Source organism: Cygnus olor, chromosome 3, assembly GCF_009769625.2.
Source record: "Cygnus olor isolate bCygOlo1 chromosome 3, bCygOlo1.pri.v2, whole genome shotgun sequence".
Classification (NCBI taxonomy): Eukaryota; Metazoa; Chordata; class Aves; order Anseriformes; family Anatidae; genus Cygnus; species Cygnus olor.
The window spans coordinates 34,867,225-34,893,191 of record NC_049171.1 but is presented as its reverse complement, the minus strand read 5'-3'; the positions used below and the strand labels follow the sequence as shown (position 1 = coordinate 34,893,191).

At 41.3% G+C, this 25,967-nt stretch overlaps 2 protein-coding genes and 1 long non-coding RNA gene across 7 annotated transcripts; 2 read left to right on the top strand and 1 right to left on the bottom strand.

Annotated features, from left to right (window-relative positions):
* The first annotated feature begins 4,253 nt into the window (after window positions 1-4,253).
* LOC121067658 (F-box only protein 21-like) lies at window positions 4,254-14,036 on the top strand. Of its 5 annotated transcripts, none has more exons than XM_040552458.1 (8): window positions 4,262-4,396; window positions 4,805-4,867; window positions 5,796-5,966; window positions 7,247-7,336; window positions 9,164-9,234; window positions 9,997-10,160; window positions 12,044-12,154; window positions 13,811-14,036. In XM_040552458.1, the coding sequence occupies exons 3-8, from the start codon at window positions 5,839-5,841 to the stop codon at window positions 13,904-13,906; spliced, it is 660 nt and encodes a 219-aa protein (XP_040408392.1). In that variant the 5' UTR covers window positions 4,262-4,396; window positions 4,805-4,867; window positions 5,796-5,838; the 3' UTR covers window positions 13,907-14,036. The 5 variants fall into 5 exon arrangements, with proteins under 5 accessions (XP_040408393.1, XP_040408396.1, XP_040408392.1 ...); XM_040552461.1 differs by having other exon boundaries at window positions 4,264-4,396; window positions 5,796-5,963; XM_040552460.1 differs by having other exon boundaries at window positions 4,297-4,396; window positions 4,805-4,816.
* Window positions 14,037-14,487: 451 nt separating this feature from the next.
* Window positions 14,488-25,316, bottom strand: IRAK1BP1 (interleukin 1 receptor associated kinase 1 binding protein 1). The gene is made up of 4 exons (XM_040552457.1): window positions 24,835-25,316; window positions 19,978-20,043; window positions 15,841-15,971; window positions 14,488-14,806 (listed from the first exon to the last, which is right to left on the bottom strand). Exons 1-4 carry the CDS (start codon window positions 25,219-25,221, stop codon window positions 14,536-14,538), a joined length of 855 nt encoding a protein of 284 aa, XP_040408391.1. The 5' UTR covers window positions 25,222-25,316; the 3' UTR covers window positions 14,488-14,535.
* On the top strand, window positions 15,978-22,722 carry LOC121067659. Its single transcript, XR_005818368.1, has 2 exons — window positions 15,978-17,015; window positions 21,667-22,722. It is a non-coding gene; the product is annotated as an uncharacterized LOC121067659 (long non-coding RNA).
* Window positions 25,317-25,967: the final 651 nt, after the last annotated feature.

Below are 25,967 nucleotides of genomic sequence, written 5' to 3'. Positions count from 1 at the left end.
TTGTTGTGGTGGTGGTATGTTGTTTTTTTGTTTGTTTGTTTTGCCAGGCCCTCTAGCATGTACATTAGCCATATATTCTGTCTCATGCTATCAATTTGCATTCTACTAATGCAAAGTGCACAGGAGGGTAAGGAGCATTTAGATAACATGTTTCATCTTTGCTTAGCACTACCTCAAGTGCAAACAAGTTCAACAAAATGATCCCTAACTCTCTTTGGAAATCTCTTCTTGATCATAAAAGAGATCGATGCTCACAAAAACATCAACAAAACCCTTTGTAAGAGGACTACAGCAGCCAGATAGCATCAGCTACCTGGGAAGGAGAGCGAGCAGAACCACTGACGTGAAACCCATGGACCTCCATGTGGAGGCACCAAGTGTACGACCCTACTCCCATACGTTGATTTTCCAAGCAAGGCTCATCTCCTGTTGCAACCGCAGCTCTGTCCATCTGCTCCAAAGTGGCTCTTCGGCTACCTACTGCAGCTGGAGAGCATTTTCAGTCAACTCTTCTACGGGGCTAAGCCCATGTAGAATACGTACATTAGATATTTCCTTCCTGGTTTTCAAAGGTTTGAGTTTCACTGAACTTGACTTTCCATCAGAAATAACATTAGCTCTGCTTTAATGAACATTGTTAGGCTGCTCAGTCAGTATCATGGTTAAATCTATAAATCTTGGCCAGCAATTAGAATGGTAAACTGCAGTCAGCAGAGAAGTGAGACCACAGGGACTGTAAATGCAATAGTGGTTTGGCTTCCAGTGCCCTTAAAATGCTAAGGCTGGTATTGCTGTCACTCAGTTACAAGTTTGATTGATTTTTTTTTTTTTGGACTTGTTTGCTATCATGGCAAATTGTTCTCATTTTGTTTTCCCCAGTCTTTCTATTGTCTACATAAAAGAAGCCTACAAAACAACACCTGGTCTTCATGTCAGTACAGGATATATTTTGTTCCCAGGCTGGAAAAAAAAATGAGAGGGAGAAAATATCTTCTCATTTTTGAAAAGGTACATATGTAATCCAGGAGAAAAAGGGTTGACTTTAGTGACCTTAGCTGCAAATCCTACCATTGCCAAGAATACATAAAGACTTGATGCTGGGAGAAAAAAAAAAAAAAAAAAGTTCAACACCTCTTCACCACATTATGTACCATTCACACAAAAAAAGTGTGGATTTAGATTGCTTTCCAACCACCTGATACCCCACTGATGCTTACAAGTCACGGGCTTTTTTTTCTTTTTTTTTTTTCCAGAAGCCAATAAAACACAGTTCAGCCCATTACATGAGGTGATGTGCCTATTCCTTAAAAGAAAAAGCATGTAAGTATATATATAACAATCTATTTATATTAGAAGCCTTGCTCTTTACCTGCTGGGCAGACCCTCATTGCCCAGATCACTGCAGAGAACAGTGGTGTGAGCCGAGAAATGCTAAAGAATTGTAAAATACTCCTTTTTGAATAACTTCCTCAGCAGTTCACTGATAACTTAAACCTTTTTCACGTCATTACTATACAGAGAAACTTTGTCGCTGCACTGATAACCTTTCCACCACGAGGGAGGAATATGCTGTCCTGCAGGAAATTCTCTCTCTTCAAGTAACAGGAAAAGTATCACCTCAACCTCTCTATCACTTCTTCCTCAAAGAGTTGCTACCTTCACATCCAGCTAGTCCGTTTAAATGCTAAAATCGTTATTCATGGCAGTCTGAGCGCCAAACATCCACTTGGAGAAAGAGGCTTTCCAGAAAAAAAAAAAAGTGTGCTTTTCTGTTTCTCTTTCTCTTCCATCCTATTGTTTGAAGTTGCTTTGCCTTATGATGCTGGAAGGGCTGGAAGGAAAGTGGGACTCCTAGAAGAAATATATTCTTTTTATTTTTCCTATTTACATAGGTCCTAAACTCACTCTTGTTACTGCGACGGCAAGGTAGGGAATAAACATACATTTTCTCTTTTGTTGAGTTGGCCATGCTCTGGGATACCTTTGTGATAAACTACTCCTAAGTACCTTCAGAAAACTTAATGCTGTGTTCCCCCTATAATGAAATTTTAATTGGGTGGAAGAATAATGGCTAAATTATCCAACTGAAGCTATTTACACTATATTTTATCTATAAAGAAACAACTCAGTTAATTATGTTTTTAAAACATTTTTCTTATGTTAAATTAGTATTTCTAGTCTGGGTCATTACTTAGATGAGTTTTAACCTGGGCAGACCTGCCACGTTGCATAGGCTTAAATCCATCAGCAAACTAAAACCTGGGGCTGACGATAGTTCTGAAATGATCTATTTTCCAACAATGCTGTCTTGAAATTGCTATTGTAATTTTTGCCAACCCTTCATCATCTTTGTACGAACTTAGAGTTGACAAATGCAGGCAGAGCCCACAGCAAGGAAGGTCTCTGGGGAGACCCTGAGGCTGTGGGAGAACAGAAGAACATCAAGCAAGGGAGAAGTGAAAGAAACAGGGCCAAATCCTGACGTTTTTCTTCAGCTTCCTGCATAGCCAAGGCACAGGAATTCAAAGCACTTTCTGCAGTAGAAAAATGGATTATCCTTGTTTGACTGCATGCCCCAGGATGCTGAATGTAAGCCTCTGGATATTATGTTTGCTTTCCTTAATTATCTTTCATGGGCCCCAGGCTCAAATCCATAGCCCAAGAAAACTCAATTCAGCCCAAGCAAGTCAAACAGTTCCAGCCAGCAATGCGCTCTACTTAAAAGATAATGCCACTCCTCTGCTCTGTCCAGCACAGCATGGGAGACCCTATATGACTTTCTTGTATCTACAGAAGAGGCATAATGACTCTAGCTGTCTAACATATTTTGTATTGGGCTGGTAGTTTTAGTATACATTGCTGATTTTAGACACAAGGGAAAGCAAGAGGCAGTTCAGGCCATCCAATGTCATTGCTCTTGCATTTTTCAGGTTATTTCTGAGACCATTGTCACTTTTACCATATGCATGCAGGAAAAAGTGCTTTCTATAGTTTTATTATTATTATTATTACTATTGCTATTTGAAAAGTGTAAATATCAATATGTTACTCACTGAAGAGACAGTGAAAAGTAAGGTACATTACTGAATTAGGTGTGGCTCGATAACCTTTTTTATTTTTTTCATGGTACTGCACGTTACAGAGATGTGTTCAGCGAGCAAGAAGAGATGAACATTTCTTCTCCCTGGTAAGACTTCGCATTTGCTGCTGCCGAATTTCCCCCATTGTCTGTAACTTCCCTGTTGCTCTAGTCTCCCTGGGGTCATTTGCAGTTTGAGTTTGTCCTCCTCTGTTGGCTCCCGTTCTGATATCGGTGTCATCAACAAATTTGACCGCTGTTGAATTTGCACCAAAGAAATCCCTGACAAAGAAGAGACTTGCTCAGAGGCTTCGACCCCAGTGCAGCCATCCCAGGCCCAGGGGGAGGCTGTGTTTGAAGTCTGACACGCGCACTGTCGAAACTGCGCCACAGACTTTTGTTTCATTACACATTCATCCATCTGCCACAAAGCCCAGCCCATGGACCACCACGAAGTACTCTCTGAACCACCAGGAGGGTGGTCTGAGATGCGCTGTGATTCTGTGTTAAAAGTTTATGTTAAACCCTGATGCTTTTTGCATAAAACTCATACTAGGGGACTTTCTTCTGGCTTCTATTCATAGCAGGGTACACCGGCTGTTTCGCTTTCCTGGAAAAAAAACTATTTAAATGAATGCTCAGGGGAGTAGTGCATATTTATTTAAAACTAAGCTGCAAAAATAGAATGGAACTTTTTTGTTCTTTCTTCATATTCCTCTTAAGAAGGGTAAGAGTGTACAGTCTGCTGAAGTGTTGGTCTTGTTGTGTTTTCATTAAAGGAGGAATCAGGGCCCAAGCAACCCCGTAAGGTGTCGGGAGCTGGGGAGACCCCCCTCAGCCTGCACCGCAGCATTGGAACGGGGTGGCTGCACCTCTGGGTTCGTCTTCCCAGTCAAAACCCACAAAATTTCCCCCAATGTCTTGCGGAAGACTCTGGACAGCTTTTCCACACTTTAAAGTACCATAATCCACCCAACACGAAGCGCGGGATTTCAGCGCCTCTTTTACATATGGTAGGGATTAAAGAAAGACGCGGATCTCTCAAATTAAGACAGTTTAAGACCGTTTTATTGATGTACATCGTTTCTTAACGCGCCGGGCACACCGGCGGGCTGCCTCCCCTCAGCCGCACAAGATGTCCGCCGGCCCCAACGGCCGCCACCTGCCGCGAGGGCGGCGCCGCCGCCGCTGCTGAGTGGGAGCCCCGCGGCCCGCCCCGCTGCGGGATCGGCCCCTCACCGGGCTGCGGAGCGGGGCCCGGCATTGGCACCGGCACCAACCGCCGAGGGGAGCGGGGAGCTCCGCGGACACTGCCGGGTGAGGAGGGACGGACCCGCCTGGCACGGGAGAGGGTGGCCGGGAGGGAAGGGGGGGGGAGCGGGGCACCTGCTACAGCGCCTGGCCGACTCCCCTCAGCCGCCCGGCTGGCAGCCCTCGCCTCACCTGCCCGCTTCTGCCGCTCCCCGCCGGGTCCCTGGCTCCCCGAGGATCCACCTTGGGGCCAGGCTACCTCCGTCTGCCCCTGTCCTTCGCTCGGGGGGCTGCTCACAGAAATACGGGGGGCACCTGCAGCCCCCCGAGACGTGCGGCCGCCTGCTGCTCTGGTGACAGCTCCCCGCTCTGCTACACTTTGGACCCTTCCTTTCTCCCCTCCTCCCAAGTAAACAAGTGCTGGAGATGCACAGCTGCTGATAACATTTAATATTATCATTATTTTCTCAATAGGTTCTAAAGGAGGTAATGCAGAGGAGAAAAACGTGATTTCTGCCGTCTGTCTGTCATAGGCGTGTATGTTTTCGTCTTCTTTATGGTATTCCTTAGGTGTCCTTCAGCATAATTTTGTGATCTTGACTATCTTTTCTAGGCAGTTTTCATAAATCTAACTTCCCCCAGGCACCTGTACGGCATATGTTATAGTAACCCGCATTATTTTGTAACTGAAGTAAGTTGGACAGCAAAAGCTAGAAGCAACTTGAACATTTTGTATTTGCTTGCAAGCTGAATACTCTGCTAGAGAGCAAGAGATAACAACAGCCTCTGCTGGAGACTAATAAAAGAGAATGCAGAGTGCATGCGATGTAGGTTATGTTTTGAAGGTTGTGGTAAGCCTGTACAGTCTGTGAATGCTTGGGTAAGAGGTTATCTCTTGCCAGTTCAGGTTCTGATTTGAAGAACTCTTACAGATGCAAAAGGACAGTAAATGCTCTCCTTGTCTGAAGGCAAGTGTCTTAATTTGGTGGGGAAGGGGAGAAGAGTCACGAGTATCTTCCCGCATTGGAAAGGTGCGGCAGGTGCCACTGGAATGAACGGTGATGTTGGATGTTTTCCTAGTCTAGTGATGTGACTATGGCACATAATTGTTGTCCAGGTATAATGCCATACACACTTCTGATCTGAAAGAAAAATCCCTTGGTTCTGTATATGCAATACTCACTGTATCGAAGCAGACTTTTCTGAGGCCATCAATCTGATGTGTCAGATGTGTTTAATACGCTTAATTAGTCTACTTAGTCTTCTTTTAGTTTCTATAAATGCCCTCAAATTTAATGTAGTGAGACGTAATTTAGGAATGCTCTGGATGTAACTGAAATGTGTGTGGACAGCCTGTATATTATCTTGTGAAGCAACAAAGCAATCTGAAGCAAACTTTTAAGTACACACAGCCAGCAAAGCTGGCTGCTGCATTTTTTTTGCCTTTTTTTGCCCTCTTTTTCAGATTAGAGAGCAGGGAAGAGTCTTTGAAGAAACTTCCTGTCGGAATGCCTCACATCAATGCAGCTGCAGCTCTGCAGTTCTGCATGCTGCTGTCTGCACTTCCTGCACAGTATTTCCTATCCCAGTGGTATGGAACAGACTCCGCTCAGCGCATCCAAATAACTGAAAGGTTGTAAGTCTGTCCTTCCCTACTGTATTCATCTATAAAGAGTTCTCATTCTCATCCCCAATGACACTTTGTCCTGGAAAGTGGGAATGTGTTGCCCATTCTTGCAGGAAAACAACATTCAAATCATACCTCAGACATTTTTGTGGCTTAACATGACTGTATTTAGTTGTTTAAAGCGGCCCTTCAGCATTTGAATAACAACCATTGTTTTCTTCCCATAAAAATCTGTGTATAATCTGCATGATCTGCATGACTGCATGGCTGTGTCTTAACCTCATTCTACTTTTGGACGTTCCAATATTTGTGACTATTGATTAAATCCCTTTAAAAGGGGAGAAATTAAATGTTTTATTAGTAAGACTATTTTAAACTTTCCATTACTTTTTGACACTTATTCTTAAAATAGATTTTCTTGCATAGGTGACTCAGTACAGTGTCTCAAGCAACAGAAATTATTAGATAGAAAATTACTTAAGGCAGTCGTAACGGTGGAGTTAGGTAAATAGTCCCAATATTGTATATGAATTAGGAATTTATGTACTGACAGGGCCACATGTATCTGTTCTAAATGTAAAGTGAAGAATAGTGCATCAGGTCCAAGTATTTAATAGTGGTAACCATTGGCAAATGTTGGCATCTTGAAGATGCACCATGCAAAGGGAGATGTGTATGACTTAAGAGTTTTAATATGGTCTGTGTAATGCATTCGTTGTGTGGTTCATCTGTAGAACTCAAGTCCGTGAAGTAATGAGAGCAAAAGATTAAGCTGGATTAAAAAAGAACAAAGTCTGTCTTTGTGGGCGAGGACCCAGATTTAAAACACTTTCAGGGTTTCATGGCATGAGTCAACTACTAACCATTTAGATTTATGCAGAATTTGCTTTGCTATTTTTGAATAGTCCTTTGATTATGTGCACAAATTTTGAAATGTCTTGTGCTCAGTATTCTCAAGTAACAGTTGAAACAGCAGAATCTGATGCAATTTGGCAACTCCTGTGGTCTGACTACAGAAAAAAAAAGCAACTTTGTCATGACAAATGGCATTTTCCAAAATTTACATACGGTTTACTGGTACAAGTGATGATTGAAAGGACATTCATTTGCAGTGTAGGTAGTAATCTTTGGGGGGAACTTGTTCCTGGCCACTGACTTCTTTTTCCTGTTTGCTACAGAAGTGAAACCTTAAAGTTTAAATATTAAAAAAAGAAAATAAGTAAATATAAAAAAAAAAAACACGATAGAAAGTTTTTCAAACAACATGGTGATTGTTTTTACTACTGAAGGCTAATTGCTTGTGGGAGCAGCTTTACCAAGTCTTACCTGAGTGTGGATGCGTGGGCAGATCGTTTAAAGCTGTGGCTATTGAAGACAAGGTAGGATGTTGCATACTGTCTGCATTAAAGAGTATCTTTCAAACATGGTCTATTTTTAAACAGGAAGGCATGCTGCATGGGTGAAATGAGTAACAAAGGGGAAATGCTTCTCATTTTCCTATTGAGACTGATTTGGGACTTCCTACCAGTTTAAGAAAAGCTTTTGTACGTATTCTACACAAACATGCAATTGGAACTCCATGTGAAACTAAACATAAATCACGGCAGTAATTCTATATGTGTTATCCTCTACTTTAAATTTATCTGCTTCTGAAATCTGATTGTCTGTAGGATTAACCACATTACTGATTGTAAACCGTGATACGTTTACAGGATCAGATCCCACAACATGGGATGGATATTTTACGCCGTGTACGGTGGTTCTAGAAAATGTAGATGGGAAATCTGTGGGTTTAGGATGAAGGGAAAGTGTGATTACTGAATAAATGACAATGGGTTGGTCTAGAAGAAGTAAGGTTGTATCCATTTGCATATGTACCACTTTAGTTTAAGATGACTGTTACATGAACTTGTTCAGGGAGGTTAAAAGGGCTTGTTTGTGAGATTTAATTCTTGTGCAGTAGAAATACTCCAAAGGTTTTACCTTGTCTGGATCTTCAAAGGTCCTTTATTATTGATTCATGTTCAATGATCAGGGGTGTCAGGGAGTACCTCTGAACCGTGGAAAATTCAGAATTACTTTTGGCCCCAGGAAAGCCTAGGGGATGTACAAAAGACAACAGAAACTGTGCTTTTCTCAGGTTCACCACAAATTGCTTTGCAACTTTGCAGGACGCTTCAGGCATGTGTAGAGTTAAAACCTCTAAACACCAAAAGATCCTTTGATTATTTGTACATTGTTGGAGCAGCTTACCTCTTCTGAATATCTTACATTATTATAAAGAATTGGTTATCCTAAAAATACGGTGGCGCTTGTAGCATTCCAAGCCTTCTTAATAAAGAAGCTAATAAGCTATGCTCTCAACATTGTAGTCTGACAAGTCAGGTTATTCACCCCTTCCTGCTCCTGATAAAAGGTATTTGTCAACCTGAATTCTTCCTACAGGTTTGAGCTAAACCAAGTGTTTTTTTTTTTTTTTCTGCACGCATGTGTGTGTGTTAAGTATTGTTTGCACAGTTGTGCTACTCTAAATTTCTTCCAGGCAGGGTGAAGGGAGTGAAAGGGAAAGTGGTAAACACCACAGAAGAGGATAGAAGAGGAAGGAGGCTAGGACAAACTAGCTCTTTGGCACTGACAGGTTCCTAACTGGTATGGATGGAGAACATTTACCCAAATAAATTTGCTGCTCCTACCACCAAAAAAAACAACCCATTGAGTCCCCCACCTGTGAAATTCAGATGAAATTATACTTTTACTGTAGCCTTAAGGTGGGAGTTGCGGCCAGATACCTTGTCCATACTTTAGTTAACCAATCTTTAAAGATTTCACAGTAGAATTTACAGAAGAGACTGAAGAATCTCTCTTGGAAGTAAGAATAGTATCAAGCTCACCTATATAAAGTAAATGGGTTTTCCTTGACATAAAAATTATAATACAGCTGTGGTGCTACATATCCAAAGTTATATTCATACTCTTTTCTCCTGTTGGAACAAATTTCTTTGTCTTGTATGTTCCCTAGAAGTGGTGTTAATGTAAAACTCTCATTCTGTTTGGGCTTCAAGTTGTGAAGAATTTTGAGTCAAAGGCTTTGCACTATTCCTCTATTCAGACAAAGGCTTAAAGTAATAACCTGAAGGCTGATTATCCTAAAACTCAGTTGCTAAAGAATTTGTTTGAATGCTGGGTTTATTAATTTTACATTTTAGGAACTGGTACTTCGGAGAAAAGAAAATTAAAAGTGCCAACAATGAAGCAGAAAACCATTCTTATTTTGCAGGTATCAAAGTCTTTGCAATCCTTTTGTATTTTGCTGGTGGTATTGCATTCTAAGGTCTTTTGTGGGGTACAAAACTTGTCTTGTAAATGTTAGTATTTTTCCTCCTGTCTGATCGTATTGAGTCAGCAAAACAGGACATGTAAAATCTGAAGTCTTTCTGCCCTGTGTTGTGTAAGGGTATCAATGTGATGTACTACATGTATCCATCTATTTCATGGAGTAGATCTGAGCGTGCCTAGTTTGTACTGGTGTGTGGAACAACAGTGGTATAGCTTTCACTTGATTCAAATGAATGGATTTAGAACAACTTCCTAAGAGGAAAAAGAAACCATTGATTAGTCTGCTCCTACAAAAAAAATCCCTGCAGTCAGACTGAATAGAAAAATTCTGTGACCCAAACTGGAAAAAAATATGGCAAAATTAGTTATTGTGTGTAGCACTGTGAAATATTGAATATAAAGGTGCAGTTAAACAGCAATTGCCAATACATACATGTGTTTATGCTTTCTGTTAAGACCCATATGTGATGTCAAAGGCACACAAATAGAAAAATACCTCCCTTAGTGGATGCTGGTCTGTCAAAAATTGTAGTAATATTCTGGGGGGAAAAGAAATAAAGTACATGTTTCCTTGTTTACTTTGCCTATCAATTTAACTGTCACTTCTCTTCTGGTAGAAATCAAAAGAATGTGAATGTCTGTTTAAACGTTTAATATGCTTGATAAAACATTTCTTTACAAGTCTCTTTCTTTGTTAAATTAGAATCAACTCAGGTTCGCAGTCCAAAGCCTGAATCCATCCAGTTCAGTGTGGGACAGGTGATAGTTCACAAAAGACTTGGTTATTCGGGAGTCATTGTTGGATGGGATGTAAGAGCTAAAGCTCCAGAAGAATGGCTACAACACAAATATCCTCCAGCAAAACAGGTTTGACTGTATTAAACTCTTATTTTATCAATGCATACACACAATAACAGGTTAAAAAACCTCTAACAGTGCTATGGACTTCCTGCTAGCCTAATAGGGAGTACTTGATCCCCGATCACCTGTGCAGCTGAGAGAAAGCTGTTTGTTTGCTCCCTCTGTTGTCACAGGAGAGCTTTGCTTTTGCAGCACGGATTGGTTAAACTTCACCGGTCAGGGTTGTACTAGATGTCTCTCGAATTAATCTTACTTTTAATACGCAGTGTTGCATTTAAAGCAGCAGTGTCAACCTATAATGTTAGAGCAAATTTCTCATGGTGTATTACTGAAGTCAAAAAGCTTTTAAGTATCTGATCTGATCTTCCAGCATAGGTTCAATTGGTAACATCTTCACTGCACCTAAGGAGTGCAAGTAAGCCTTTGTGTTTAAACAATTTCAGATAGAGAAAGCTGTGTTTTGGGGCATCTGGACAGTTGGAATATAAATCTACTTAACAATGTGTTTTTGCTAGGATTCTTGAAGCTTTTGAAATTCTCTAGCCAAAGTCCTTGTTGCATTTGAAAATCAGATGCTAAATCTTTGTTGACAGTGCTGGTCTGATAATACAGTGCTACATACCCTGTGGGTTGGCCGCTGACGTGCTGCCTAAGTGGCAGGAAGGCACTAATCAGTAAGCCAAAGAGGACTGAAAATAAGAAAAAATGAGAAGCTCTGCCTGTAGACGAGAATCCATGTTCAGCTGGGAGCAGACATTCAGTACTGTTTGGTGCATTTTGTCCCTTTCCCACTGCAATTTTATCCACCTGCTATTCATCTTTGGCTTTGAAAACACCTGCGGCCTTGCTTCTTCCCCTCTTTTTTTCTCCTCTCAGTGGCATTGTCACCAACTGCACACCTATGCATTCCCCATCAGGCATTCTGAATCTTTTTATGTATCTTATATTTTAATGTTTTCCCAATGATATCTTGTGTTCATCTTTATGGTTTTAAATTCAATATTGATACTGTAGTTAAAGTGTATTTTTTTTTTATAATTATTTTAAAATTCCCTTTGCTTTTTCATGTTTTGTACATCAGCTATGCAAAATGTCCTCTGACTGTTAAGAGGCAGCTGCTAATGGTCATTGCAACCCCCCCCCCCCCAGCATTATTAGCCAGGCTTTCAGCCCAGCCTTTCTCTGCCTTGCAGTTCATCACCACATTGCTGAGCAGAGGCCACTGCCTGTCACGTTGATCAATACTAACTGCTGCATAAACTCCATTTATCTGCCCGTATTCATCCATCACTTTTTTGTGTTTAGATTGTGGGTTACTTTTGATGGGAATATTTATGGGCAGCAGTCAGCACAGTGGGACCCTGGCCTGTGACTGGGGTTTATAGGCACTACAAAAATAATCATAAGCTACACTTCTTTCTTGGCTGGAGGACCTTTAGATATATGTGGTAGTTGCGTCAGCTTTATCCAGGATTAGGATTGAGGCTGTAAGAGGTGGTGTTATGCTCTGAATTTGCTCCTTTCTCTCCAGTGTCACCACTTGTGAAGGTAGAAGGGGGGCTAACAAACTGTTGTGGGACCTATCTACAAAAAGCAGGGATATTCTAAGTCATATTTCTTGCAAGATATATGAACAAAAAGGTTGCTTAATATCTTGGCTCTTAAAATCAAAAAAGATTTGAGAAGAAGAACTTCACATATTACAGTGTTGATGGTTTTATACTTATTTTTCCAAACTGACGTTGGTACGATCGTAAAAATAAACCCGTTGTATGTATACATTGAGAGGTTTTAGGCCCTGTAAGTCTAGTGAGAGTTAACTGATTATATAATGTAGTCTTTAGTCGTCATCTCCTCTCGAGGCTATTTATTTTCCTTCTATTTTACAGGATGTAAAAGATACTCCTCACTATCGAATTCTAATTAACAAAGCAAATGGATTTGGCAAATCTACTGCTTACATTCCTGAGGAAGAGATAACGATTATTATGGGATTAGAGGTAGTATTTATTTTTATTCCGTTGCAACTTGCTTGTTATCCTCTGTGTTTAAAAGTTGGCTGACCTTTGGCTTAATGGATGCTATTTATTTTACAAAGGTAGTGAAACTAATAGAGAAAGCAGATGCACAAACTATTGCTGTACTTTCAAATATATGTTTTTAGAAGGTGATAAATGACTCAAACCACGTGCTGTCTACTTAAAAGTATCTAACTGCCTAATTTTTCCTTCGCCTTTAAGTCTTAGCATTTTGGCTTCCGTTATGTACAGGCTGTTGCAGACAAGGACTTTTGTTTTAGGATTTCACTGACTGATCAAAGTTGAGCAACTCCCTTCATCCCTTTCTACTGGATCTAGCAAAACACACTGGTTTCACAATTCCACTCTGAAAAATCTCCTTTTGCTTTTTTTTCAAAAAGCTTTTGCTCAGTTGCTGCCCAGATGGAATAATGTCTCCCTTCTTTAACTGCAAAACTCTCTGTGAGCCTAAAAATCTGTTTTGTGTATCACAGTCTTGGTCGCTTTTGATTTCTAGCTTACACAAGGCACACCTGATTCTTCAATTAGTCAAAGGCTCCGATCCAGAAGGCAGCCTTCCTTAAAACATTTCTGCTCTAGCCAGTGACTGTAACATAAAATGTGCTAACGTGCCTGAACAAAGGAGTAGGAACTATGCTAACCCAGATACGTGACATAAGGATTTAAAATTGGGTTCTGAGCCCTCTGACTCACGTTTAAAAAATGCACCTTTTATTATATCAGTCAGTTGCCTACCTTTGGTGACCTTTACAGTCCACGGGGAGAAACAAATACCTCACCACAAACATTTACCTTGTGAAAGCTAGCCTTTAAGTTATCAGATCGCTTTATTGACCCACAAGAGAAGCTTACTCTTCCCACAGACTGTTAGGGCGACTGATGGTAACAAGCTCACAAATTTAGAGAGTTGAAAACTGTCTAGGTGAGATTAGTTACAGATGATGAGTCATGCCGACACCTCAATTTCAAAAAGGTCTGCGGATTGCCTTCCCACAGCCTTTCCTCCAGCCTAATAGTCAGTTACTTCCTAAAGAGTTGAGGCTGACAAGAAAATGTTTCAACTTGCCCTAACCATTTCCCAGTTCACAGATCTAACCCACTCACTGTAGGCTTTCCAGATCATAACAAAGCACGTAACTTGGGTTGCGCTTTGTAGCGTTGGATCTTCAAGTTAGACACTGTGGTATAGAAGACCGTCAACTTGGTGTGTCTTCACCATTTCCTTGACTACTTTAGTGTTCCTGCTGTCTGCTTAGTTGGATTAGATAACTGATCCAGCTGAAAAAAATAACAAGAAGCTGTACCAGCCACAAACGAGTGGAAACTACTTCAATAAGAAACAGTGCTGAGGTTAAATCATCAACCCTGGTATAGATCTAGCCAGTAACGTCTCAGAAGATGTGTTCAACATCTGCAGGGCACTGACAGTCTGAGAAAGCCACTGTTCTTATGCCATAAATTACAGTAAAGTGTGGAAAATCCCACTGAAAGTGTATCTATGTACACAATGCATTTAAACTAATCAGGAGTCTTCAAAAAGTTAACTCTAGTAACTTAAATGATTAAAGTATCAATTTGTATTCATTGCTAATACAACTTGAAATATGATTTTCTCAGGTGCACCACCCTGATATGAAAGCCTATTTCAGTGGATATGATGGATCAAAATACATTATGCAGCCGTGGTTGAAAAAAATCTATCCTCATGACTAAGTATTCAACTATTTGTACATGTAATGTGCATCTGGACAACATGGTTCCTTTTTAAACTCGAGCAAACAGACACCGGGATAAAGCTAATGTATATTTTTTTCCTATGATGAAATAAAACATTCCTAAGCAAGTTTTATGTTGAAGAATTCATTTCATTAGAAGTGAACAACTGGCATGTTCGGTTTACCATCATTAACTGAACTGGGGGTGGGGAGCAGAATAGATGAAACAGTTAAATACTCTATTTGAAGAACTAATAATCTTAATTTTTGAGGAGAGACCTAACTAAAGGCCAACTGGAACTGAAATATTTCTAGTGAGAGCTACAGTAAAGTATTCCTGCAATAGTTTGACTACTCTCTTTACAAAAGCATGCACTGTGCTGCTTTCAAATGATCCGTGCAGAGGAAGAGCTTTGAGTGACATAAAACTATTAAATGTCATTTTTTGCACCTGGACAGGCAAATTAAGAAACTTTCTACTTTTGCTCAGTAGTTAAACAATATTCTTAATATCCTGTCTTAACCATACTTGCTATTGTAACAAAGTAAAAAACAACAAAAAAGGAAAACAAAAAAATGAAGTATAAAAATTTATTAAGAAAATGTGTAAGATTTGTAAGTAAGTTTTTAGAGCAACTTCTTTCTTCTGTTCTCTTTTCCCTTTATCTCAAACACAGCAAACACTCTACAAGAAGCATAAGCAGTAGCATTCTGGATTCTTTCCTGCAGAGTCAGTGAATCTGGGGAGTTAACTTGATGACTGTCTGTGTGTCCTTCCCATTCTTTTGTTTCTTCTTCTCTTATTAATAAAGGTTTTCCCAGTGACTGGCCAAGCAGTCGACATACTTCTTGAGCTTTCTGCCGTGTGTTTGCAACAGCAGTGACGCATACTTGACGGCTGAGAGGCAGAGAATGCAGCACAATAACAAGCAGGGTCAACTTGCACAAATATTCATGCCAAACATTTTTTTTCCTATGTTTCAGTTCTTGTAACTGCATGGGGTAAGGACCATCACACCTTTCCACACCTTCTGGATGGTAGATTGAAAGTTTGAGGGGAAACTGAGAGGAGAAAATGTGAGCATCCTCATCAGCTGTAATCAAGCATTTCAAACACCTATATGCTGCAGGCACTGGTGGCGTGTGGTGCAGAGCAAGTGTCCAAGCCCTGCTCCAAACATCTGGGTGCCCAGCTGTAAGTCATGCCAGCACCTACGTGAACTCACTGGCCTGATTTCCAGACTCTTGTGTCGACACCTTTGAGATACACTTCTGACATCTCCAGAAACGTTACCTGCAGTGAGCTGAGCTCCCTTCTTAGCCCAGGCATATTTCTTTAAAGGGGCAAACCCCAAACCAAGATTAAACGTCCCTCTGGTTCTCCCACCCTCTTCAACATTAGTGGGATATGCAAAAATTCAAATAATTAGTAAACACCTAAAATATTAAGACCATGAGCTTCAAAGTAGCATATTTTGATGCTGAGCAAGCACTGTACATGGCTCACTTCAGAGCATGTCAGTAGCTAAAAGTAATGGGAATTGGCAAGGGTACTTACAATTATCAACATCTGGTAACACATTTGTACCTCCATGAATAAATTCAAATTAAATCTACACATGCTGATGTAACCAAAGTCAAATTATGTTGACCTAATATTCACAGCGGATTATACTTCCAATGGAAATCAGTGAGAAAATATTTATTACATTCTGCTTCTGCACAGTGGCACTGCAAAAAGAACAAGATGCATCTTTCTAGGCTGAACAACATTAATTTCTAAGTTATATTTAGAACAAATGCTGAGATCTGAACATAAATTTTAATAGGTATGAAGGAAACTATTTGCTCCCATTACAAACAGTATAAATTATGTATTCATATTAAATGTTATCTGAGGCTGTAAAATCTGTGGCATAAGAGAAAACTTACCGAAGGGCGTCTACGGCTTCTGGCGTGTGATAGAAATGAGGTGGACTGATGGTAACAGAAGTCCCTAATTTTTCAGTAAGTAAATTGCAAACATTCTGCATTTTTCCAAAATCACTGAATATAATAGAGACCTGGAACGAACACAGACGTCAGACAAGTAAATTTTTTTAAAACTTTTCGCCTATGATCCAACACTTGTAACTAAATCAATGTAAAGACAGATTTGTACAAACTAACTAAACATACTAGTCCTGTATATACCACCAACATTTATTGAGTTAGACACTTTTATATAGCCCTAGAAACTATCAGTTGTTTTCCAACAGAAAGAAGCTTATAAAACGGTTTAAAATTGAGGATTAATAAAATTCTCTTTTGTGAGGAAGTCTGGCATTCTTGGTATGTACACAATTTGAAGAATGAACAAGTACTGTGTGTGACACATCATCAGATGCATCTTAGTTCTTCCCTTTTAAATTTGAACTTAGATTACCAGATGTTAATTATGCAGAAGGCTAAGCAAAATGATGTGGAAAACATTGGACAGGAAGGAAAATTACGTTTTAATTCCACACATTAAGTTCAAGAAACATAAACTATGAGACCAAAAGAAGCCTAGCCCAGTCCCATCCAACTTGCTCAAAATCCTGCACTGGGTGAACAGATTCGCCCCAGTGCCTACAGAGAACTAGTCACTTCAGTCTAGGATGAAAAACAATTTAAACGTTTAGCTGTCTGTGCCTTTGGCATTAAGAAGCATTACATACAGATGATACATCAGGAATTTGGGTGTTTTCCCAACTGCTACGAAGCAGGCATCGCTATCAGCCCAGGATCCAGAGCCCTACAGCCTTCCCGGCAGGGAAGTGCCAGCCAGGTGGCAGCTTTCCAGGTAGGAGCAAGCCCTCCTCTGTAGCAGGGCACCCTTGTCAGCAGTCAAGTAATTGTGCCCAGCTGCTAGTGTTCAGGAAGCAGAAATCCCAGTTCCCAAACTCTTTTTTAAGAGTCTTCATCTTCACCTTGCAGTGCAGTGCTCTCATCACCAAGCCAGGGTCACCATCTCGTACCCCTGACTCTTTCACTTCTTTTTGCACAGAAATGAAGCTTCAAGGGGTTACTGCTTGTCAGCTGCGCTGCAGTAACGTCCTGTGGGAAAACCTCCCCTTTACCTCATGGTAAGTAGGATCACTCAAGGAAGTTGAATCCCTCAGTGAGACAGGACTACTTCATATAGAGGGTAAGGCAAAAATGGATACCGACAATTATCACAAAGTAATTAATGCACGTCTTGTTACCCTTGGTAGCCTCTCACTGTACCTCATCCTGGCTTGAATTCTTGTTCTGGCTCAGTACCTCATCACACCACAGAGCACAAGCTGGGCTTAGGGCCTTAAAAATTGTCCAAGTGACGGGGCAACTCCACCTCTGCAAGGACGAATGGCCAGGTCTGCTGTGCAAAACTGCACCAAGTACGCACCTTCATCTGTAACTCGGTGCCTGGATCACTTTCTGGAAAGTGCGGTGCCACCCTGAACTAAGACCAAAGATGAGACTAAACCTGGATTTCTTTCTTCAGTGAGAGCTCTTGCCACATATAAAACCCATACAGCCTCTCATGCTGCTTTGCAAGAAAACTCCTAATTGTGTTTTGTGGAAAGCTGACCGTACGGTCTCACTGTGTGGACCATCATAGCGTCTGCCAGATGGCTGCCAGTGTTTAAAAGATGAGTTCCCTCAAGGGGATGAAACAGAAGTCTGGTCAAACAAAATAACGGTGGGCTGTAACCAAGAGGGAAACTGCTCAGACTGGGGCAGCTCTGGGCACTCAGGAGCTTTACTGGTAAAAAAGCAGCATGTGATCAGGTGCCCTTGGGGCAGAAAACAACCGAGCAACACTTGTGAATTTTGTTTCCCCAGCCACAATCACAGTTTTCACTTAAATTACGTGGAGCTAGATCCAATAAAATAAATTCCACCTGGATTTACAGAGGATACCTGAGCATTAAAATGCAAAGCAGTCTTTCAATTTCCTCAATAAAATTATGATTAAGGTTAAAAAGTGTGAAAAAATAATATGAGGAATGCAAAACCATTACAGACACATTGTAAGGTTTGGGTAAGGCTGTAAAGGACAAGAAACTGTGTTTTACAAAAAGGCAAGTGTGTTAAGATATGCACAAGAACAATCTAATCATCCCACGAGATCATCACGCAATAGATGAACTCTTATGGTTAAGATACTACAGAGCTTTGTGATCCCCTACAAAATTTCATTCTTCTGTGTATTTTCCTTTGTTAAAGCATGAATTAGAATTTATCTGCTTACAGTTGAAAGTATGTCTCAAATTCTTAATTACACCCTAAAATAGCTATTTGTCCGGGAATTTCTTCAGTCTTCTAAAAACTGTTAGAGTAGACAAATGGTAAAGAGAGTGTAGAGAGTGAAATAATGCATGATTTCTGTGATTTGATACGTAACATAAATACAACGGCAAACTCTTTAGTACAGAAGCCAGTGTAAGTTAATTTAAAATTCATTTATATTGCTAAAGTAGTCTCACACACTGGTCAATGGAACTCCATTGGTTTTATGAAGCTGCACTAACAAAACTAGTGCTTATATAAAGGGGGAGTCAAGATGAAACTAACCTCTGCATGAAGCGCTACCGTACTGCTACTCAAGCAGCCCAAAGCAACAGTACTGCGGCCAGATTTTCAAGTTCCGGCCCTGTGCAACCACAGAACTTCTGAACAACAATTACAGCCGGTCCAAACTGCCCACTGGTGTAAACTTGGTCCACGTAATTTGCTTTCCACTTACTTACAATCTTTGTTGTATAAAATTGATGGCAGGAGAAGGCTGACGATTGGTTTAGTTACCGCACAGGGCTGAAGTAGTAGGCCTAAGCTTGTTTGTAGCCTAAATAATAACTGTATGTAGTTGTATTAATTTTTAAGTACAGCTTATCTAAAAGACTTGATAATTGAAGCTCTCATGATAGTAGGTGTCTAAATTGCAAAGTTAAAGTCATTCAGCAGATGACATTAATGATAACATTTAAGTATCTGAGGACTCATTTTAAAATCTAATTTTGTTCTCCAAATTCTCATTTATTTGTATATTTATCGCTGTTATTTAGATGAGAATATATCTTAAAGCAAACATGCAAATTAAAGAGGCTGAACTCTGATTTAGGGGACTGTAAACTATAACTCTATAATACTGCTATAGTTTTACTGCAGACTTTTATAAGAATCTTTATAAGAATCTCCGTAAGAATCACTGAAGATGCTGGGTAGCGACTGAAGTGATTAAATCTGAAAAGATTCATTGATTGAAAACACATTATTTCCCCTAATGAATATTTTCAGTGCATTTACTTCTTGCTATAGTACAATGTGCAAAAATAAACTCCCCTGAGCTGATTCTGAAGAAAATGGGATTATTCTAATAATATTTAACTTTCACACAGCACTTTTTACCCACAGAATTCAAAGTGAATTACCTAGGAAACAATCAGCTTTGCTTTACTTGCAGCAAGCTGATGGCAGAGTAATGTAGAATAGACCAAAGTCCAGGTGCTGTTCAACTGTGGCTTAAGCAGATATAGGTTAGGGCTGCCATGCCACAGTTGTCCCCCATCCATTCTTGTCCTCTGCCTTGCACTGTCTCCAGTTTACGGAGCTAAAATAATGGAAAAAATAATCACTTTTTTTTTCCAGATTAGCTTTTAATTGGAGCAGCTTTCCAAACTTGCCTATTACCTCATCACGTACGTACAAATTCTGTCAAAAAAGTAGAGGGCAGGGACATCTAGGGGTTGAGGAGAGAGCAGAACCATAGGTTTGCTTACACCACCATACGCTGACAACCTTGGAGTCCCTCCTGCTGCATCACAGAATCACAGCACGCAATCATCTGACAAGAAAATAATCCTTTCCATGCTACAGTAGCAGAAAACAAGTTCTGCACACAACAGAAGACTACAATTGAATTCTGCTTTAAATTGCAGTCTTTCAGTAGCTTATTCGGACTATGCTGCCTTTACTACAGAGAACATCTAGTTATAAGGAAAGAGTCTGCAAATTTTCCTTGGTCCTTGCTACATTTTTTGTTTTCTTGGGTTGAATACGTACCTCTGCTTCCATTTGGTAGGTGTTCTCTAGTCTACTAAAATCCTCTGTTACAGTCATATTTTCTTCCTAAAACAAAATACAAGAATATAATCTTAAAAGACAGAAATGAAGGGTCTGTTGGAAATGTATGTACACTGTGTTCTGTAAAAGGTGAACTGTTTTGGCTTGTAACTTATAACTTAGCAACACAAGTTTGGAATTTTCCATGCAAATCTCGTCAGTTAAGGCTGGATATTAAAGATTTCTTGACATCATTTAAAGTGAATTATACAGTAGCTCTATAAGGCAATTTTGCTGCTATTCACTCGAGGAGAAGAATTAGTTCTTGAAAGCAACTGCTAGCTAGAGGCTCTGTGTATCAGTGTGTAACTGTCAATTCACCTGGTACAAAACCCAAGATGTTTCAGTCGTTTTTGTGATTTAAACAATGACTAATCAATGGTTATTCAGCAGGAAGGAAACCCTTAAAAGAGGTTATTCCACTTTGACCCTTTTGCATTAATACCAGCTATATTTTCAATGTAAGGTACGTACAGAGCACTAGCAAAAACTTTAAGATTTACAAGCAAGATATGAAACTACGACACGGAGCAACTCTGGCTACCTCTGAATATTTGACCAGCTTGCTAGCAGTCAAACATTTCTTTCACCCACTGCCCTCTTTGGTAAACAGTTTGGATGAACAGTTTATTGTAAAATTACTACAACATAACAGAAAGCACAGTTTACAGTTTAATTCTCAGTATGAGTTTGAATTTAATAGTCAGGAGCTGTAGAGAAGCAGATACCAAGCCTTCCAAATTACTGAAAAAGTTTTACTTACTAAATGTATTTGCATAGGAACATAATATTTGCTTTCATTGTTGACACATTTCAAAGGATGTTCTGTGTCAGAATATTTTCTACAGAGGACTCAAATCTTCAAGTTTATTGTGTGGAATGCATATTTTTTTAGAAATGACATTAATCACGAGAAGCATTTTCCTTCTAAAATATCACATGGAAACCAGACCTATAATTATCATTGCACAGTGCCTACAAGAAGCTTTTGGTTTTTTTGAAAAACAAAAATTGAGTTTTCAATTTTATGATTGACGAATAAGGCTCAAATACAAGAAGGAACATCCTTATTTTTGGAAAATCTCTCCTAGCAAAGGCAAGGACCACGGACAGTTAGTCCCTAAAAGCCATATTTCCCCTTTTTACAGTCATAGGTTTGAGGTACTTGGGAAGCATGGCTGGCTGTGGTTCGTTAGAGAAAGATGGAGCAAACCATACTTTTTATAATAGAATCAATTGTTGATACAATTATCAGGAAAGTTTTTTTTTCTAGCGATATATATCCATGTCTTATAGGAATAACCACACATAAAACTCCTATTTTACAGAAATAACGATACTGTAATAAAACTTGAGAGTAAAAATAGAAAAGGTGCATTTGTTTTTCCTCGTCTCCATTCCTTAATCCCTTTAAAAAATATATTTTTCCTCTGAACAGGTCATTCTTCTTCTAAACCTTTGTTTGCTTCTTTTTCTGTTTGTTTTTGCGCTTCACTCGCTTGCTGTTTATTTAAGGGCAGTGCCATCTTGTGGTTCTAGGCACTACTGCAAGATTGATGCAGTTGGGAGTGAAAAACCATCTTGTGTCATCTACTAGAAAATTTCCCTCATTGCTAATTTGTATCCCAGCAGATTTGACAGTAGCCGTATGTGTTACTGAAGACAAAGGGAAGACCTAATTGCTGAAGTCATAACGATGTGGCCTCTTCTGATACATCTTCTGCCAGATGCTTTGTTCCTTTTTAGGAGCCTGTTCCATCTTCAGACAAGTACACAGAGAAGACAAAGAGGTGATGGCAGAATTTTAAATTGAAATCAGGGCTTTGACTACATCAAAAGCAAAAGACTTTTTTTTCCTACTGCTTATGTCTATTGTTTATATTTTGACTCAAGAACTGTTCATTTGATAGCAATAACCACAGGAAAAAAGTAGTTTTCACTGTGCCTTAAGAAAAACTACACTTCCAGAGTGTCAGGTGTCCTGGACTTCTGGAATAGTTCTCTCAATTTTCTAAATCTGTGGGCCAAGAGACACAGTATAAAAAATAAATGATTATATATATATAACATTATTTTTATATGATAACTCAATTACCCCTAGAAACCATTGAATGATTCTTAACAGAATCACACCTGTATGCTGCCTATATAGGATATTTTCTGATCCAACAGTGATATAAACTATCACTGTTGCGGGTACCTTTTTTCCACTGACTATATGGATGTGCATCCATGGCTGTGACTCCTGAGTAACAGGTTCCAAATACGGAGAATAGTGCATGTATATCCAAGGACACAGCCTAGTAAAGACAGAGCCTGCTGGATACAGTTTGTGAACTGGTTTGTTTTTTTTCCTTAAGTAACACCCCCTCTCTAAAGCCTCAGCTAACCTGTACAATCACTGCTATTTTTAGACAAGATGGCCAAAGATAATTTTTAGATACAATGATTAAAGAAAACAAATGTTATCTCCACACCACCCCCCACATAAATTGCAAGCTGTAAATATAAATCAGTTTGCTTCTAGAGAAGGAAGAAAAAAATGCTGCTTTTGAACAGCTGGGCTCAGTAAGAGATTGGTTTCCCCATTGACTGTACTTTCCCTGCAGCCCTCAAAGCAGATTCTGTGCTCTAAGTGCAGTAGATACTTACAGCACTCTATAAATAAATGCTACTATGTGCAACTACTTCTGATTAAAAACCTGTGTAAATATATATGGAAATTAGGTGCAGCCCCTGGCATCCTGACAAGCTGCTAATGCAAACTCCTGCTGCTGCAGAGGTTACGCACTCCTGATCTCACAGGCTTCCTACAGCAGCAGCACGAACGGCTAAGGAAACGGTTCTACAGATTAATTAAAAAATAAATATATGGTCTAACCTGCTGATTTCTAAAGGGGCCTTAGACAGCCTTGCAAGAACTAGAACCATATGAAGATTGTGAAGAAAGCTGAATTTTACAGTGGTCTAGAAAGGCATTAGCTACAAGTGATGTTAGGAAATGCAGTTAGGAGCAAACTGCCAGCAGTGAGATCTGTTAGTCAGGAGAAAAGCCAGAGGGCAAATGAAAGCTCCAGCACTAGTGGTTTACAATCGGATGCAAAGAAGCACTAAAAATTACACCATAGGGAACTACTCTGGAAAAAACACACCACCTTGTTGTCCCCCAGAGCTAACACATTGCTAACGCCGAGAAGCCCAGAACTTAAGCAGCATTTCACAGCCTCTCCAGTCTGCAGACAGAACACGTCTCCAACATGTGCTATGTCTGAAACAGCAAGAGAGCGCTGTGAAACTAACAACCCACTGAATGTTCTGCTCTCACAACACAAAAGTAGTCCACTTTCTACCTAGTTTACACCACTGTTTACATGCCCCTGTTACATTCCTTTCTGCATATACCCAAATATCACCATGTTTGTCCCGATCACACTTCATTTTGCACTTATTTTTACCAGCCTGTGTGAGTATATACAGCACCTCAAAAGCACACTCACTGACTTAACAGCCTGTGTACTCCTTTTGTGTGTCACCTACCATGAAGTCGAACGCCCCCCGCAATCCCATTTCAGCCAGGCTCATGCCAAAAACCAGTCACTTATTCAGGTTCCTTGTAGGGCAGACAGCTGCAACTACTTTTTCTCACCTTCCCACAGTTTGAAATGCTATTTAATTGCATCCAGGATAAAAATACCCCATGACCTGATAGCTCCCCACAGTGGTGGGTACAAGGCTTATTGTTTCTCTCTACTAATAAAAATGGACAAATGATAAATTGCCTTGTCTTCCCCTGTTCCTCTGAAAATCCATGACTGAGCTCCTACCAACTCACTTGATGGAAACCGAAGGCACTCAGCCTGTAATCCCCCACAGAAATGCACCATTTCTGACTGAGCAAGTCATTCTGATGGTGAATGAATCCTCCTCCTGATTGTGATCAGTGTGAGCAGGGCTTGTGTGATGTGACAGACACCCCACAGCTATATGCAGGGAAAAACACAGGTGATAGCTTTGGCCCACAGCAGCCTCCTTGCCATCTAGCCCCATGGCTGCAATGTGACCCTTACCGAAACAGGAGGGCTAGAGGGTCTTTCTTATCCCCTTCCTTCTTCCTGAAGGAATGCTTTGTTCAGCTATTACAGAAAAGACAGGCAGCATTGCCATCCACTTTGAAATAAAACAGTAAATCCTAGTTTTTGGGGAGGGGAAAGAAAAGTTGGAGTCAGTACTTATCTTCAAATGCATGTAGCATTTGAGTTGTGGGCATGCCCTGTCACTGTAAGCACATCACTGTTTAGGCTGAGTAACTCACTCTTACTTCGTATTTACAGATACTGAATTCCACTGTAACATCATGCACTATCACTAAATACTTCTGCAATACTTTTATTACTATATTGAATAATTTGGGAGTAAGTTATCATCTCCCTTTTTCCCAGCTCATCTGTGAATGCATGGAAATGGCACAGACTTCCCGGGGGACTTTAGGAGTAAGAAACTTTCAAACCCAGCCAGTTATCCCACCAAAGATCTGGTTTGTTGTGTTTTTAAGAGTCCAAACCCACCCACTTATCCCACCAAAGATCTATTTTGTTCTGTTTTTAAGAGTCCAAACCCAGCCAGCCACCTACCCACCAAGGATCTGCTTTGTCACGTTTTGTTTTTAAGAGCCCCGGCTGCAGAACCCTCCAGAACCGCTTCACAAAATCCCCAAACGCCACCCGCAGGATTGCCAGGAGGAAACCTATCCCCATGGCGCCTTTACAGAGCCGCCCGCCCTCCCCGGCGGCCCCTCACCGGGACGCCGCGGTGCCGGGCGCTGTGCGCGATGTACTCCAGCCTGCGGGACACGCTGCTCCGCGCCGCCCCGGCCGCCCCCTTCCTGCTGCCCAGCCGCACCGACACCCGGGCCCGGTCGGGGCCGGCGCTCAGCTTCGCGCTGCCGCTCACATGCAGCTCCCGGCCGGGCGGCACCGGCACCGGGGACGGCACCGGGGACGGCACCGGGGACGGGGCTAGCTCGAAGCCGCGGGCGGGGAGCGGCGCGGGTAGCGCCATGGCGGCGGGGCCCTCCCGACTCCATGGTAACCGCTGCACCGCTGCACCCTGGGAAGGAAGCACCGACGTCACCCCCCTCCTGGCGCCGTGTCGCGACTCTCGCGACCCCCCTCGCTTTCCCGACATGGTCGGTGCCGAGGGGGAGCTGCCCCGCCCGCTGCCGCGGGGGCGCCGCCATCCCAGCTGGCGGGGCAGCCCGTAATGGCGGGCGGGGCGCGCGGCCTCTGAGGGAGGCTGCCCCGTTTCTGGCTTGTTTTCAGTCTTCTCAGAAAGAGCAGACAGGCATGGGAACGGGTTGCCCAGGGAGGTGGTGGCGTCACCGTCCCTGGGGGTGTTCAAGGAAAGGTTGGACGTGGTGCTTAGGGACATGGTTTAGTGGGTGACATTGGTGGTAGGACCAGATGATCTTGGAGGTCTTTTCCATCCGTAATGATTTTATGATTCTATGATTCAACTTTTATCCTATTTTTCAGGCATAGTAGAGCCCAAGAGGCACACTCCGTACCGAAGAACTCAAGGGAAAGGGAGGTTGTCCGTCCCTGTGCATGGAAGCCTGGGTTGCGCAGTGCGACCGTGCCTCCTCTGTGGGCACCCAGGCAGGATGGTCACAAACCAGCCCCAGCTTGGTGCTGCCCTTCCTGACAAACCAGGCCTTTCTCCACAGTGGAGTCTTGTAGCACATGTGTTGGCTCTGTTAATGTCTGCTGGCCAAGTCGCGTTAAGTGCCACCCCTTCCTTCGGAAGGGCGCAGGGATGCATGTCCTGTGCAGGGAAGGTATCCCTGATGCAGGGGTGCAATCACAAGACTCTTGAGGCTGGAGGGGACCTCTTGAGATTTAGTGCAACTCACTGCTCAGGCTGGCTCAGCTGGA

What these genes read in the sequence shown, in the direction of transcription:
- LOC121067658 (XM_040552459.1), top strand. Translation starts at nt 5,839, where the DNA reads ATGCCTCACATCAATGCAGCTGCAGCTCTGCAGTTCTGCATGCTGCTG. An exon ending in AAACCATTCTTATTTTGCAG is followed by an intron (nt 9,235 to 9,996) that starts GTATCAAAGTCT and finishes TTGTTAAATTAG; the next exon opens with AATCAACTCAGGTTCGCAGT. An exon ending in AATATCCTCCAGCAAAACAG is followed by an intron (nt 10,161 to 12,043) that starts GTTTGACTGTAT and finishes TCTATTTTACAG; the next exon opens with GATGTAAAAGATACTCCTCA.
- IRAK1BP1 (XM_040552457.1), bottom strand. Translation starts at nt 25,221, where the DNA reads ATGTCGGGAAAGCGAGGGGGGTCGCGAGAGTCGCGACACGGCGCCAGG. An exon ending in CCTACCAAATGGAAGCAGAG is followed by an intron (nt 15,972 to 19,977) that starts GTACGTATTCAA and finishes TGTTCGTTCCAG; the next exon opens with GTCTCTATTATATTCAGTGA. An exon ending in GAAGCCGTAGACGCCCTTCG is followed by an intron (nt 14,807 to 15,840) that starts GTAAGTTTTCTC and finishes TCTGCCTCTCAG; the next exon opens with CCGTCAAGTATGCGTCACTG.